Source organism: Morus notabilis, unplaced genomic scaffold, assembly GCF_000414095.1.
Source record: "Morus notabilis unplaced genomic scaffold, ASM41409v2 Scaffold2966, whole genome shotgun sequence".
Taxonomy (NCBI): domain Eukaryota; kingdom Viridiplantae; phylum Streptophyta; class Magnoliopsida; order Rosales; family Moraceae; genus Morus; species Morus notabilis.
In genome coordinates, this window is record NW_010365013.1 from 68,355 (window position 1) to 83,629 (window position 15,275).

Genomic DNA, 15,275 nt, shown 5'->3' on the forward strand with positions numbered 1-15,275 from the left:
AACTCGCACGTCGTTTAAATGCCTTCATGTGTTGGCAGTTGGTATAAAGGTCCATATAAAAGTTCATATAAATATTTGTCTGGTCAAGGAACACAATACCCCTTCACTTCTACCTCCAGTCTCCTCTTTCATACAAGAACTCTAAATCCAGCTACGTCCCGGAGATTCTCATCCCCCTTTCACTCTATCATCTTTGCAACTCCCTCAGCATAATCCCATTTACTCGTTGCAGCATAAATACTCACCAATAATCCCATTTCCAGTGTTCGCGGGATCTATTTCAAACAGATGCTTTGCTGCAACCTCCCCTAATTCTTCGTTACCATGAACCTTACAAGCTGCTAACAAAGAACTCCAAATCTTCGCATCAGCAACCTTTCCATTTGCTCTGATGATATCGTTTGCCTTTTCAAGTAGTCTAGCCCTTTCAAGAAGATCAACCATGCAAGTGTAGTTCTCCTTCAACGGTTTAATGCAAGAAACTCGGAGTCATGAGCTCGAAACATTGACACCCTTCCTCAACTAATCCTGCATGGCTGCATGCATTTAGGATGCCAATGAACGTAACCGAGTTTGGTGTTACATTTTCCTTTTGCATCTTTAACAAAAGTTCCAGAGCTTTCATTGCCATTCCATGGTACGCAAGGGTTACGATCAATGCACTATAAGACAATAACTTTGTCTCTCATTCTGTTAAACTCTCTCCATGCCTCATCTATGTTGCCGCATTTTGAGTGCATGTGGATCAGTGCATTCGACACATAAATTGTTCGTTCTGAAAAATTTCGACAAAGAAAATATCAGAATCACGTTTTAGAACATCGTAAAGCAAATAGAATCAAAGTGCAGAACAGAGAAAGCCAATTATACTGACCACAACCACCTCGGACCACATAAGTCCACTAAGGCGCATGCCATTTCAGCATCTCCAAGCTGCAAACAAGCAGATATAGCTCCAACCATTGCCGCCACATGGCCACCATAAACTGTCACATGTTCTCTCATATTTTTGTGTGCATGTCAATATCTTCCTTGGCGTGCCAATTCTTTGCATAGCAAGCCACCGTTGCTGACCAACACGAAGGATCCGGCTTTGGTATCTCATCAAAAACTCTCCAAGCCCCTGCCACATTACCGCACTTCCCACACCCTGCTATCATGGCAACCCATGTGATTGAGTTTTTCTCCGCCATTTCGTCATACAACTCCTTTGCTGCTTCCACATCGCCCCAATTCGCGTACCCTGCAATCATAGTGGCACAAGATATCAGGGTTTGCTGTCCCATGTTGTCATACAACCACCTAGCATCATCCATCATACCCTTCTTTGTATACCTGTAAGTCATGGCTGTCGAAGCAACTACAGCTTTTACTCTATCGAAGACATCTTGCTTCCATGACAAACCCGCATTTGGCATACATGTCAACAAGCGCAGTCTGCACAAACTTGTTTCCCAAGAAACCTGTTTGCACAACCTTTGCATTGATTTGCTTCCCTTCGACCATCACCGGTACGAGAGGGCAGGCGTTGACGGATGGAAGACAAGGTGAATCCAGATGGTGGAATGCCCTACCCTTGCATTTTAGCATAGTTTTAACGTCGTTTAATTTTAAAAAATATGGATTGCTCTCTAAATTATTGTCCTTCATATAGTTTAGTTCATAAAAAATTCAATACAGAAATAGAGTGAGACCCACTTAGTAATGTTTAACAAAACGAAGATCTTGTCATCATCAATGTTTTCGAGGCAGATTTCGATCGTGATTTTTATTTTATCGCTCAAATGCTTTTTCCTTCACGTTTGTTGACAAATTGGTACACATCTCTTCGACGTTGCTTGTTGATTGGGATGCTCTTCCTGCATATTGCCATGAACTTTAAAGTTAAACAGATGAACAGCATATAGATTACTCCAAAATTAAATAATAGTAATCCACCTTTGGAGTTGAATTATGGAATAATCAATCTCAGCAAACACAACGGCCTCTTCATGCTCTGATGTCACAATTATCTCACCGGACTGCCATGTACAAACAAATCAATTTTTTTCATCTATTAGAATTGTTTTTCATCAACTTGTAATTCTACCCTCAATCCCTCATATGAGTCTTATATGTAGAAAAAGTAAATAAATAAATAAATAAATAAATAAATAAACAAGAGATGAGAAAGTCCACAAGTTCTAATACCGGTGAAACAAGGGTCGAGTGGCCCCATATTGTGTAGCAACAGCCACTAGAATCACGGGCGGGTGAGCAAGTAGCTACAAATATCTAAAATCACAACACAAACTGTACATGTTTGAAATGCCTCTTAAGCTGCAAAAGATTTACAGAACATGGTAAAGAAGACTTCTTTTTATGCACCTGGTTATCAACTGCCCTGAAAATTGGAAGAAACTGATCAGTGCAGATGAAAAGTTGTTGTGATGATAAGCTTCTGAATCAATTAGGTTTTATTGCAGAAAACATATTAGACATAATCCACATGTTTTGCTTTGAAAAACTTCACTGTAAAGAAGAAATATATATTTTACCTTGCTCTTTGTTCTAGCTCCCACAACAACTCACCAGTTCCCATGTTGAACGATCCAGGATAGCATATCAAGTGAACACCTTTGCATATTCAACAATGACTTCATTACGTGAATGATCATATATATGCATAAAGGATTCGGCTCACATGTCCCATTTTTCCTGTCCTCTTTTTTGTCTCCAATATTATCATGCTGCGACAATTAAAGTATTTTAATTTACACACGGTGTTTTAATTGATATGACATATGATAATTTAACTAAAATGATATTTTAAATTACATGACATGATATTATTGAAGGGACACGAAATGACACCAACTTGAAGACACGAGAGTCGAATCCCTGCATAAGAGAATCAAATAACCATAACATTCTAACAAAATCAAGAACCTTTTTCCCTGTACAGCATGGCAAGTTCTGGAAAGCGTATATCATGGCAAATTCCTATTCCAATACGACCAACATCTGCATATAAATACACAATGGTACGCACAAGTTTAAAAACCAGGAAACATATTACAAAGTGTTTGAAGCATGAGGAGTCAGAAAGGTTTTACCTGTGTCCACAATCGTAGGTTCATCACCAGCACCAAAAGTGTGTGATTCTTTAAATGAGATCTCTCCCGGAATTTCAATATCAAAAAGATGTATCTATAAAACAAGATTTGATACCCCATCACCAAAAACAAAGATAGAGAGAGACGAAATGGAAAGGACGAAAATTGGTTGAATTTGGTGTAATACAAAGAACATTTTGCGAGCTTTACGACAACAGATATTCGTTCAAATCGGGCTTAAGATGAGAAAGTTACGGTATCTTAAAATTGAGGTCACATAATTGCAAAATAGGATCTTGCTGTCAAATTTAGTGCCTGACATAACGCAGCCAATCTTTACAAAAATTGTATGCTTTATTAAAATGGAAAAGAAGTAAATGTTCTTAATTTCCTATGCCTAGCCTTGAGCTTCCCATCAGGTCCAAAGATGCAGCAAGTATTATACAGGCGACCATTACTCCATTCAGGCATTGACCCGCCAATGATCGTGATGTTATGGCTGAGTGCAGCTTCAGACAACATGGAAAACGCGGGCGAGACGTCCTCATTGTCGAAGTCCTCGGCGTGTTTAGCAAAGTAATCAGACGAATAAGGACAGTTCCACATTTCCTTTTTTAGTAAAGAAGCAAAGTACATCAGATTGGAATCAAAACAGTTGAATGATTTATATCAAACATTTTGTCTGCAATCCATCACGGGGAAGTGAACTCACTCACCGGTAGAACGACAAGCGCTGCGCCACGCTCAACAGAAAATTTGATCAAACTAAGGGCATGATCTATGTTCACTTTCTTGTCCGGGGTAACAACTAATTGGCAAAGTGCAATCTTAAACTGTTACCAGAAGATAATAAATTTTGTTCACGTCACGTCCCAACTTCATTTTAAAAGAGCTAATAGAAGTTGCTGCAAATGAATGTTTTGGAAGAATAAAAGGCGAAGTTGAAAGATACTAAAGTCAAACCTTTGTAATAATTGGTAACTCCAAGTCCAAGGGGTCCGAGACAGAGACCCCAATATCCTCATTGTCGTCTGTTGAAAGTGCCATCGGGTCAGCTGCCGGTGAGAGCTATTGTTTCTTTTAAGGTGCAGAAGTTATACTTAAATAATAATTCTTGATTTTGACGTTTAAAATTTAATTTTTTTTAAGTTAAAAAAAATACTATAATAATTTGAATTTTAACATATGAAATAAATAGATTTTTAGACTCTTATGTCTATTTGATTCACGCATTTAAATTAATAATTTTAATTATGAATTTAAATTTTATAAAATAACTATTGACGAAAAGTTTTTTTTATTTAAATTTATTGTGAGAATAAATTACTCTAATAAAATCAGAATTATAAGATGCATTTAAAACTCATTTTAAAATAATTTAATTTTTATGTAAAAATAAAAATAAAAATATTTTTATTTTAAAATTATTTTTAAAAATACGGTAACAATAAGATTATTTTTAAAATGAGAAAGAACTGAAATTTGGTGTGGTCAGTTATGTGCACGTGTAAGTCAAGCCCCAAGAGCTTAATCCAGGTGTTAATGTCTCTGCGTCTCTCTCACTCTACTACCCTTTCTCTCTCTCTCTCCGCTATATTTTTAGCTTTTATTCGTTCATTCATCACTTCACTCCAAATCCTACCAAATTGACAAATGAACTACCAGGTGCGATTTTCTCAGCTTTTACATATCCTCCATCGCAACGTCCCACGTCGTTGTGATGCTATAAAAGAGTTAAATAGAGCCGGCGGCGATTGATTGCCTGCGCAATGGATAACTCCCATGAGCTAGTCTGACAGCTCGTCTCCGACCTCGAGTCCTGTTCGATTGAGGACCAGAAGCAAGCGGCCATGGAGATCAGACTCCTAGCGAAGAACAAATCCGAGAATAGGCTCAAGATCGCCAACGCCAGAATCTCGGCAACACTAGGAAAACGGGAATTTCAGGGAACGAGGAGTAGGTTGGTTGACGCTTGGTGGCCTATGTCGACGGACGGTGGCCGATTGTGATGGCAGACGAGAGAGAGAGATGAAAACAGAAATGAAAAATGGAAAACGATAAAAACCCGTTTTCAAAAAGCAACGGAAATAAGAGATTCACGTTCGTTGGTACGTTAATTTAAATTGGGTTGAGATGTGATTTTATGCGAAAATTTTTTATTATAATAAATAAATTATATGTAATTATTTTTAAAAAATTTTACTATAATAAAATTTAAATTTTAAACTCAAATGATAAAATTCTAAACTCGAATCGAAATGCACGGACCAAAGACCATTTCCAATCTCATTTTCAATTCCTTTAATACACCAAACGCGGTTTGGGAATCAATTCCATTTTCGGTGCCTCGATTTTTGTGAAAACCGGTTTCAAAACCGATTCCAAACAGGGGCATAGTTTCACAGACATAAACAAAGGGCCGCTGTAGCTACGTATTTGTTTCTTTATCCTGATTTAGGAGGCCATAGTCCAATTTAGTCTGGGCTACATTTTGATCAAAGAAGTTGTTTCAGGCCTTCATGTATTCTTTTCCGGGCTGCCCATTGAGCCCAATGGTCCAAAATCTTCCCTGTTCTTGAAGGCCTTTTCCCACTCTCTTTGCCCCATTTTATCTGGCTCCCACGTGTTTCATCAGCACAATCCAACACTGTGCTATGTCAAATGACCCGACAAGAAATAACAACATAACTCCGGTTGAAGATTTTAGGACGAGGAATGTTAATTGCACGAGCAACACCAGCGGTAAAAAGTGAGTCTCATGGCATAAGATTTACTTTCTATTAATTATGATTGCGTATTTACCATTTTTCCCTGGATAATAAGACGTAGAAATTTCATGGGGCATTGATTAGAATTAAAAGGAAAAATTTCAGCTTCATATCTACCACGGCATAGACAAGTACGTACTTTGGAAAATAGTTTATTCTATATGGTTGCATGTATATATTAGAGTTAGACAAAGAAAAGATTCTCTACAGTTGGAAAAAGCATGCTCAAAAAGTACCATGACTTAAACAAGAAACAGAAGAAGAAAATGGTGTTTGTGACTTTTGCTCCGCATGATATTGCTGCGTTAATCCAAAGGCTTCCCTTCACATCATGCACATTGAGAATTCAACATTCTGATAATGTAAAATGGACAAAAGGACCTCAAAAGATTAGGATTTCTTAAACTGTTGGCTGGTCTACTTTTGTATCAATTATTCACACCTCAATAGTTTAAGCTGTGCAACTGATCATTAATGAAACATTTTGCCATCAAAGTCAGAATATTTGACCATGATTTTGAAGCTTCAAATCAGTCAAAGCTACACAATCCACGCAACAATGACCTTCCTATTTCGTTTCATCATTTAGTGGAACTTCAATTTATGGTACAGAATCCTGATTATTCAGAAATAATTAATGGTATGCAAATTAAGGAAAGACTTTTTCATACACACTTTGCAATATGGTATTGATTCTTTGTCTTTACATCAAAATTGTCAAAGGAGAAAAATTCAGACAGCAGTACTTACAATTTGTGTACAACCAAGCAAGTTTTAGTCTCAATCACTTAAGTTTTAGTCTCAATCACTTGTAGGTAAGAAAGGACAGACCGCGAAAATTGGCTGTAGACAATTCTGTTGCTTTCATTTTGCAGGACTAGAATTTCTAGCTTAACTTCAAATATAGGTGTTAAGTCCACACTATACTGGTATGAAACTACTTTAAACCAATATTATGAATGACATAAACCAATAATCCCAAAAGGATACTTTTCACTGCCAATCAAAGCTCATAAAATTCTATAACCAACCGAAAGTACAAATCTTTGCAGATAATATTAGGTGTTGAAGTGAATCCTGTCACACATGCTTGACCATGAATTTCAAAGATTGGCCTAAATACAAGACACATAGATTTTGAGACTGGTGAGCTAATTAAAACACATGGTGCAGTAAAATAAACTGTTACACACTGATGAGTTGGTGCAACTGTAAGGATGCCTTTCTTTCTTCGCTTCTTAGGATGTTTTCAAGTTCGAATCTTAACAGTCTCAATATAAAGGCTCTTGCTTGGCCAATGGGTAACGCAGCATAGGTTTGCGTAAAACTGGGCTCATCCTTGGAGAAAAATTGGGCCCAATTTTTTTTTTTCCAGTGGTTTTGGCTTTGGAATTTCTTCTGCATAGTATATAGAGAATATTAAGCCGGATTGAGATGACATCAGTAATCCTTTTTTTAGTTCGGTAAAAAACTGTAACATCAATCTGACTTCCACCCACGTTGGATATTGAAGATTGACACACACCAAGAGCAATACTTATTGCGTTTTCAATACTTGTAATAAGTCTGAACAGAAAACGACACTTCAATAGTGGTACGTTTTCAAGGCAGACCATGCGGTTGCTGGGGCCTGAGACTGGTGTGCCACAATATTAAGCACAAGGGGAGTTGAGTGGGGCACAAAAGAAAATACTATCCCACTTCACTATATACTACAAATCATGTTTTCCCTTTGGAGAAAAATGCCTTCTCCACTAGGCTACTGCTTCTCTTCTCATGTCAATATCTTTCAATGAAACTTACAGTTCGAAAGAGCTTCTTTAAAGCAACGTGGCCACTGTTCCGGAATCTCTAAGCAAGTCACTGTCATTACAATTTACAATGACTTCTTTCTAAATAAATAAATAAACTTTTATAATTTGTTATCCAGCAAATGACAGTTTATTTTTTTTTTTTTTTCAAACTATCATCAAAGTTTAGGTAAGGTACTCTTTAACTTTTATAGGCTTGAAAATTGAAATCATTGGAAGGTTACAACTAACATGACCTTCTTTCTTCATGCTCTTTATTACTCAAAAGAATATTTGATCAAAACAATGCATTTTGCTGATATGGTCGTTTTTCTATTTTTTTCCTTCTCATCTCAAACACACAAGAAAAGCTGCGAAAAAAAAAAAAAAAAAAAAAAAACACAATGCATTTTTCATTACGTGCAATCTTCTTGGGATCACCAAAAAAAAAAAAAAAAAAAAAAGGAATCCTCTAATGCGCACTTTCTCTTTTTCACTTCCAAACACACACCAACAACATGACCCTTCTTTTCTTTTCCTAAAGCTGCCTTAGTATCCCCCCTTTCTTTGCTTTCTCACCATGCCATCTCCAAACTCTTTTCACGTTAATCCCAAAACTACCCTTCTCAAAAGGTGACACCCCATGCAAATTCCATGTCCTAGTTGGTAACTTTACCCGGGAATGTTGACTCATCGAAACGTGGCAAAAGTAGAATAGGTGTCAGAAGATGAGTGGTGGTGATTTTATGCTAGGCAGTAGGGAGGCAAAGGTAATCAAAGAGAAGGCTCTCAAAATTGGTCCCCTTACACACTCAAAAATCCCTCTCTATTTTTTTATTATTATTATTATTTTTCAATTTTTTATGTATATGTAATAGAGAGCGTATTGATCAATGATATTTTGTGTTCCTGTTTGACAGCGGATCTTACGGGGATCCGTGCAGGAGGAACACACGTGTGCATGCGCGACAGGTCTGAGACATGTTGGCCCAGCCCATCACGTGCGGTGAAGAACCATATTTAAAAAAAAAAAAAAATCCAAATCCAGAATCCAAAATCCTACAAGTGTGTGTGAACCAGTTCTATTCTAGCACGCTTGGATGGCAGTGTGTTGTTAAGCTCATGGAAAAGTTGGGTCCACTTTTCTTTCTTTCTTTCTTTCTTTCTTCTTTTCTCTTCTTCTTCCTCTTTTTATCAGAATTAAACAAAATTTGAAATGTTGATCAAGCTAGCTAAAGGAAACATTTATGATAAGATAAAACACCACAATCTTTTCAAAGTTTTAGTTACATAATAGTGCTGGGTCTTATCTCGCAAATTATTGAACCAGACACGTTTTGCATGGAATGAATGAAAAGTTGTTTTTTTTTATTTTTATAATAATTCGTGTGGATGGGAAAGAATGTATATATAGTCAAATGACAACCAATAATATTAAGGGCAAAGCTGCTTCTTGCCCATTTTTCCTCTCTTATTTAATATACATATATTAATGAAGAAGAAAATGAATAAGCATTAGCAGACATATATAGTTGAATATAAAGATCTCAAATATTCTGAGGCTCTAGTTTTTCAATATTTCTTTGGGATAAACAGCTCTATAGACCCAATATGCACCCTTCTACAAGGACATTGCGAGCCATTGATCAAACCCATTTGTGGAACAGACTCGAACCCAAAGCAGGATTTGGTCCTACAAAGTAATATTACCCACATATTAAGCTACACATAAACTGGCTTTTGCGAAATGGATACGTGCCAGTAACTTCTGCATGGTGGGTGAGTGACATTCCCAGCCTAGGCCTGCCCACTAGTGCCTTAGCAAAGACTTGTCTTTTGCTTACAGAATTGTTCTTATTAGTTTATTTATGGGACGCTTCCAACTGGGTCGTCCATATTCAACTATATCGTGTTCCAACAAAAGAAAGGAGATAAAAATAAATAAATAAAGAAAAACCCTCCTTTTTTTTCGCTTGTCAATTCAGTGAAATAGCAATTTCGTTTGGAAAGAGAATAGATATATATTTCACAATACACAAACACACACATATATCTGTCAGTGCTTTGCATGGTTATATTTAACTCTTGTCTACCACTAGGAGATGCATGCTTGAGAGCTTACGTCCCACATGGTAATTAACAAAATTAAACAGTAAGTCCTTTGTGTTTTAATTATATGCATGCTTCTAGTTCTATACATTTATATGTATCACGCAGTGTATACCCTATAATGAAAACAAATATATAAACAAAAAGAACGTAAATATATCTATAGTACTATATGGACAGGCACTAATCAACTTCGTTTTCACAAGAGTTGGCAGTGCAAATTAAGAACCAAACACATGAACAAAATCTCGTGATTAAGGAGAAGATTAAGGTCATGATTAGAGTTTATGTTAAAACCAGAAATAGTCAAACCCTTGGATGGGTTGGTGTGGTCTCGCACACCCACTATCCCTCTATTGGCATCATTAATGTTGTCAACTTCTCCCCACTTCACCAACCATATGAAGATATGGGTATATACATTTTTTTCCCCTTATTAAAGAAGGATTGGTTCTTTTGCATATATGTATATGACAGACTTTAAATCTTGAATGACAGATGTAATTTTCAATCGAATAATTTTTTGGTGTGTGGCATTCTTTTCTTGACTAATGAAGTTTTTTTTACAATATATAATAATACCATGGTCCCATTGCTGGTTTTATTATGTATGTATAGGCATTTTGAGTCTATAATACTTTTGACTATATAGGCTAGCCTTTTCTTTTCCTACAGTCCAAGATTCTTCAAAAAAAAAAAATTTACCCATTAAACAATTTAGTTAGGAATATGGGTTATGATAATTTAATTAGCATATCACACTGTTATGATTTAGTGGTCCTCCTAAGTACTCTCTCTCCAAGATATGACATTTTTCAGGAATAGTTGGAATGACAGAAAAAGGATATGTATTATATGTATTAAAAAACTTAGCTCTGCTTCAAAATCATTATCGAATTACAAAAAATCAGATTTACTATGGTTTTAGCTGCGCAGTAATTACAAGTATATAATACGCCACAATATTTCTACACAAGTGCATGTTTAAGCAGTAAAAAGACATACATACATATATATGTGAGATTTTTATGACACGGTTATGTTTTGAACAGTCATATTAATTTATAATGTGTTTTGTCATGAATTTGGTACTTCTCCTTTCTGATATGATTTTGACTAAATCTAACATTCAATTGAAAGCTCTATATTTGTGTGCATGCATGGCAGGACCCGTTGGCGTGTAATTTGCAGTTTGCATATAATGTGATTCAACATTAAATCTATTAAATAGAAATACGGGAGCACAAAATTTATAAAATATCATTTTCAAGTATACGTATACATTATATATTCAGAAACATCAAGTGTTTAAATTTAATTTTGCTCTAGAACTCTAGAGCACGAAAGCAAGTGAAATGACGGGCAAAACTAAGTGATCATATTATTATGTGAAGGCTTGAGTTATAATCGTTAATTAGGTTAATGTAAAAGAAAAACAATTAATTATCTTTCTGGTTTTGATATTCAAAAAACTTTGAGTTGTTCTATATTTTCTGGCCACCATATTCTCAAGAACCAAATGATTAGAGCTCCCAAAGCATTATCAATTGTGTTTGCAAATTTAATTCAAAGGGGAAGTTGTGACTCCCTATAAAGTTGTGTTTCTCAGAACTTTTTTCCTCACAACGACTGATTCTTCAAGTGAGCTACCAGATATTTTAAGCATAAATTTGTTCCAAAAGCGCCCCAAGTGCACTGTTAAAAAAAGTAAGTGTCTTTTTGACATTTGCATTTTGATCACATGACTCCAAAGTTGTAAACGCCAATCATGGAGACCCTAACAACTATCGAAAGAAAACAAAAAAAAAGTACAACAAATAAAAATTTGGAATATGATATGAATGATCGAATTTTGGCCTTCAAAAACTCAAAATACTTTGAGGAAGAGGCCTACCTAGCTAAGGCCTAATTAAATGATGATGATAATATATATATATATATATATATGTGTGTGTGTGTATAGAAGAGAAACTTGCAAACTTCCATGTGTAAATCCAATACCCAATGTGATCGTGGCTTTTTATTAATCCGAAAGACAAGGAGTACTAAAAAGAAAAAGTTTCAAGAGAATATTAACCGCAACTTGGCTTTACACTGATCACTAATTGTTTCTTTGAAAATGAAGTTTACGGTAAGATAATTTATTTATACGTAAAAAGGAAATATTGTTAAATATTTTCAAAATACTTTTTGAGCCATTCTCTTAGCTTAGAAGCCAACCAAATTTGACATCAAAGGCCTAGAGGATCAAAGATTAGATCCTTTTGTCTACAGCTTTGGGGACCATGAATCTATCACTCTCTTATCTTTCCATTAACCTCTTCAATTAACCTACTTTTACCATCCGGAGAATTCTGTCGCCACCGGAAAATTAAGTTGTGCCCAATCGGATGACGATTTTGATCAATATTTAATAATAAAAATTATGTATACAAAAAAAAAAAAAAAAAAAAAAAAAACAGCCACCAAGTGATGTTAACAATAACCACTTTTTTTAGGTTAATTATTGTTAACCTCTCTAAGATTAGATCCTTTTGTCTATAGCTTTGGGGACCATGAATCTATCACCCCCTATCTTTCCATTAACCTCATCAATTAACCTCCTTTTACAGCCCGGAGAATTCCGCCGCCACCGGAAAATTAGGTTATGCCCAATTGGATAACGATATTTGATCAATATTTAATAATAAAATAAAAGAAAAACAGCCACCAAGTGATAATAAACAATAACCACTTGTTTTTTGGGTTAATTATTGTTAATCTCTCTTGTAACTATACAGTAAGTTGATCAAGGAAGATGGTGTTATAGGGAAGCAAGGGAGGACCCACGTGTTATGTGAAGAAAAGTTAAAGCTGTCTATAATCTCTGTTGCAATGAATGAGAGTGTAGAAAATATGCCTTTGCTTTTAACCTCACCATTGATCATCTTCTTACAATCTTTTTTTAACTTTATTCCACTTAGTACTGTCTGATAACGCAATCCCAGAATAATCTCTCTCTCTCTCTCTCGTTTTAGCTATTCTTATTCTAAACAAGAAGAATATTTCACAGATATATATAATAATCTCTCATTTTTGCTCCAACATCTTTTATCTTCAACAACTGAACGGTCTATTCTACACTATTCTTTACTTCTCTTCACCACACAAATAAATAAATAAATAAAGAGTAAATTTTGTAACAGAGGCAAACTTCATTATCACAAAAAAAAAAAAAAAAAAAAAAAAAAAAAAAAACCTTTCCTTGATCAGAGAGGTAAGAAGTAGATTAGTCATCAATCATAGCATACAAAAAAGAGAAATATTATTCTCTAAATTGTAAAAACCCCCCACACCATTACTTCAAAAAAAAAAAAAAAAAAAAAAAAAGAGCTAATTATAAAATGATTAAAGTTTATACCATTTTCCCCCTTTTTTTCCCTTTCTTTTTTTTTTTTTTTTTTGGGAATTACAAAATCAAACCATTTGCAATGGCTCGATTGGTATCGAAATGTGTCGTTTCATAAACAGGCAATTCTTCTCTATACCGTTCAATCCCAATCGCTGAGAGATTATCCAATTCAAACAGATCAGAGCTCGAATAACTCGCAGCGTCGTCGTCGTCTTCTTCGTTGTCATGATCAAACGCACTGTCGTCGCAACGAACGACGTCTCTCATGTCGAACTCATCAACGACATTGTTTCTGTTGTCGTTTACGTTCTTCTTCTGGTAATTCTTCAATAGGTCCATCGCCACCTCCTGGACTCGTCGCCGATCGTCGACGGAATCTCTCACGGCGGTCAACGCCATTAGAGCCGGCTCGCGATCCTCATGCAGGCTTTTATGGCCGCACGGACGGCAATCCTCGTCGACGATGACGCTCACTGGGCAAAACCTGACCGACCTCTTCGTGCTGTTGTCGCTGAACTTCCCTCGCGACGACGGAGTATTGCTCAGGCAAGACCTCGAGAACGACGACGCCGAAGAGCACGTCGACGCGTTCGTCGACTTCGATTTCCTCTGCGGCTTGCTCAGGTCCTCGATCTTCGCCTTCTTCGCGTTCCCGGCGGTGAAGAGCGAGTTCAGGAAGCTCGCGAGGCGGCCGCCGGGGGAGATTGGCTGCTTCACTTTCTTTAAATCTCCGTAGATCTTCAACGCTTTTGATTTTGTCTTCACGAAGCCGCTCTCGTGCTTGCTGCTAGTTTTTTGGTGCTTGTTCGGAGCGGAATTGTACTGGTAGCGAGAGTACCCGTCGAATTTGGGCGTTTCCGACGTAGTAATCTTCTCCGGGGCAGATACGCTCGTCCGAATCGGCTTCGGCATCTGCAAAGACTCCGACTCCGACGACGAGAATCCTCCCCCGGAGCTCGACTCCGACGAGCTCGAGCTCGAATTCAGCAGCGCGATTCCTCGGTTGTGGCGCGATTTTCTGTCGTAATCCGCAACAGAGCTACGACGAACGACGACCTTCTCGCTCACCTTCTTCTCCATCCACTTCTCGATCATGCAAGCTCGCCGGAAATTAACCATTTTCTCCTCCTCCTTGAGACCGGAACTGCTCTGCTTTTTCCTCATTGTCTCTCTGTAGAATATCACCTCTCCTTCCGCCGCGGAAACGGAATTCGCTTCACCACCACCACCGTTGCCGTCGTCGATCGACCGATATATCGCGTCGAGAAGAGTCGAAGAGAACGAAGGATTGTCTCTTCGGTGACAATGCCGATTATCTTGTCGTATGGACGTGTCCCATTTATCCATAATATTCTCCTTTTATAGTACAAAATACAAAGAAGAGAAATTCAGTTGAACAAAGAAACAAACAGAAACAGTGGCACTGGGAATGTTCAAATGATGCGCAATTATGTGTCTGCTTCAGAGAGTGTCAAAAGCTGATAAATATAGAAAGAGAGAGAGAGAGAGAATTTTGGATTTGTGTCGTTTTTGTGTTTTGATGATGGGGAAGGGCCAAAGATTGATTATAATTATTATGTGAAAGGAAAGACAAGTTCAAGACAGATGGAAAGAGAGATATAGAGAGAGTCCCAAATCACTTCTCTCTCTCTCTCTCTTTTTTTTTTTTTTCTTTTTTATGCTCTCACTGTTCGAGAACAAATTAGAAGATAGAAAGAAACAAAGCAGACATGCGCTTTGATGAGTGCTTGATGGCTTTTACAGAGAGGAGAGAGAGAGAGAGAGGAGAGAGAGAGTTAAGTAATCAAAGCCAGAGACCACGCCTGAGAGAGATCAGAGAAGATGATTGAGAGAGAGAGAGAGAGAAACTCTTATTTGTGTGCCTCTCTTTTTTCACACACTTTATAAGGGAATTGGCAAGCGCGTGCATGCAAATTCCAAGCTGGAGTCTCTGACAGCTGGCAGGTGACGTGGCTCTCTGCTGATTTCTTTAGAAATAGGAATGCTTTTTCTGCTCATAATAATTCTTTTCATTATTGAATTGAGGAATTAACAATATTCTTCTTCTGTGTTCTACACACACTTTGCAGTTTGCCTCATGAACTGACATAAGATCCTTGCT

At 36.9% G+C, this 15,275-nt stretch overlaps 1 protein-coding gene and 1 pseudogene across 1 annotated transcript; both read right to left on the reverse strand.

The window, feature by feature from the left end:
- Positions 1-55: 55 nt before the first annotated feature.
- LOC21386184 lies at positions 56-4,142 on the reverse strand (annotated as a pseudogene).
- A 9,032-nt stretch (positions 4,143-13,174) lies between these two features.
- On the reverse strand, positions 13,175-14,953 carry LOC21386185 (protein BIG GRAIN 1-like B). The gene has a single exon (XM_010107213.2). It carries the CDS (start codon positions 14,498-14,500, stop codon positions 13,211-13,213), a length of 1,290 nt encoding a protein of 429 aa, XP_010105515.1. The 5' UTR covers positions 14,501-14,953; the 3' UTR covers positions 13,175-13,210.
- Positions 14,954-15,275: the final 322 nt, after the last annotated feature.

Bases quoted from the DNA above. Each gene is read 5' to 3' on its own strand.
- LOC21386185 (XM_010107213.2), bottom strand. From the start codon at position 14,500: ATGGATAAATGGGACACGTCCATACGACAAGATAATCGGCATTGTCAC.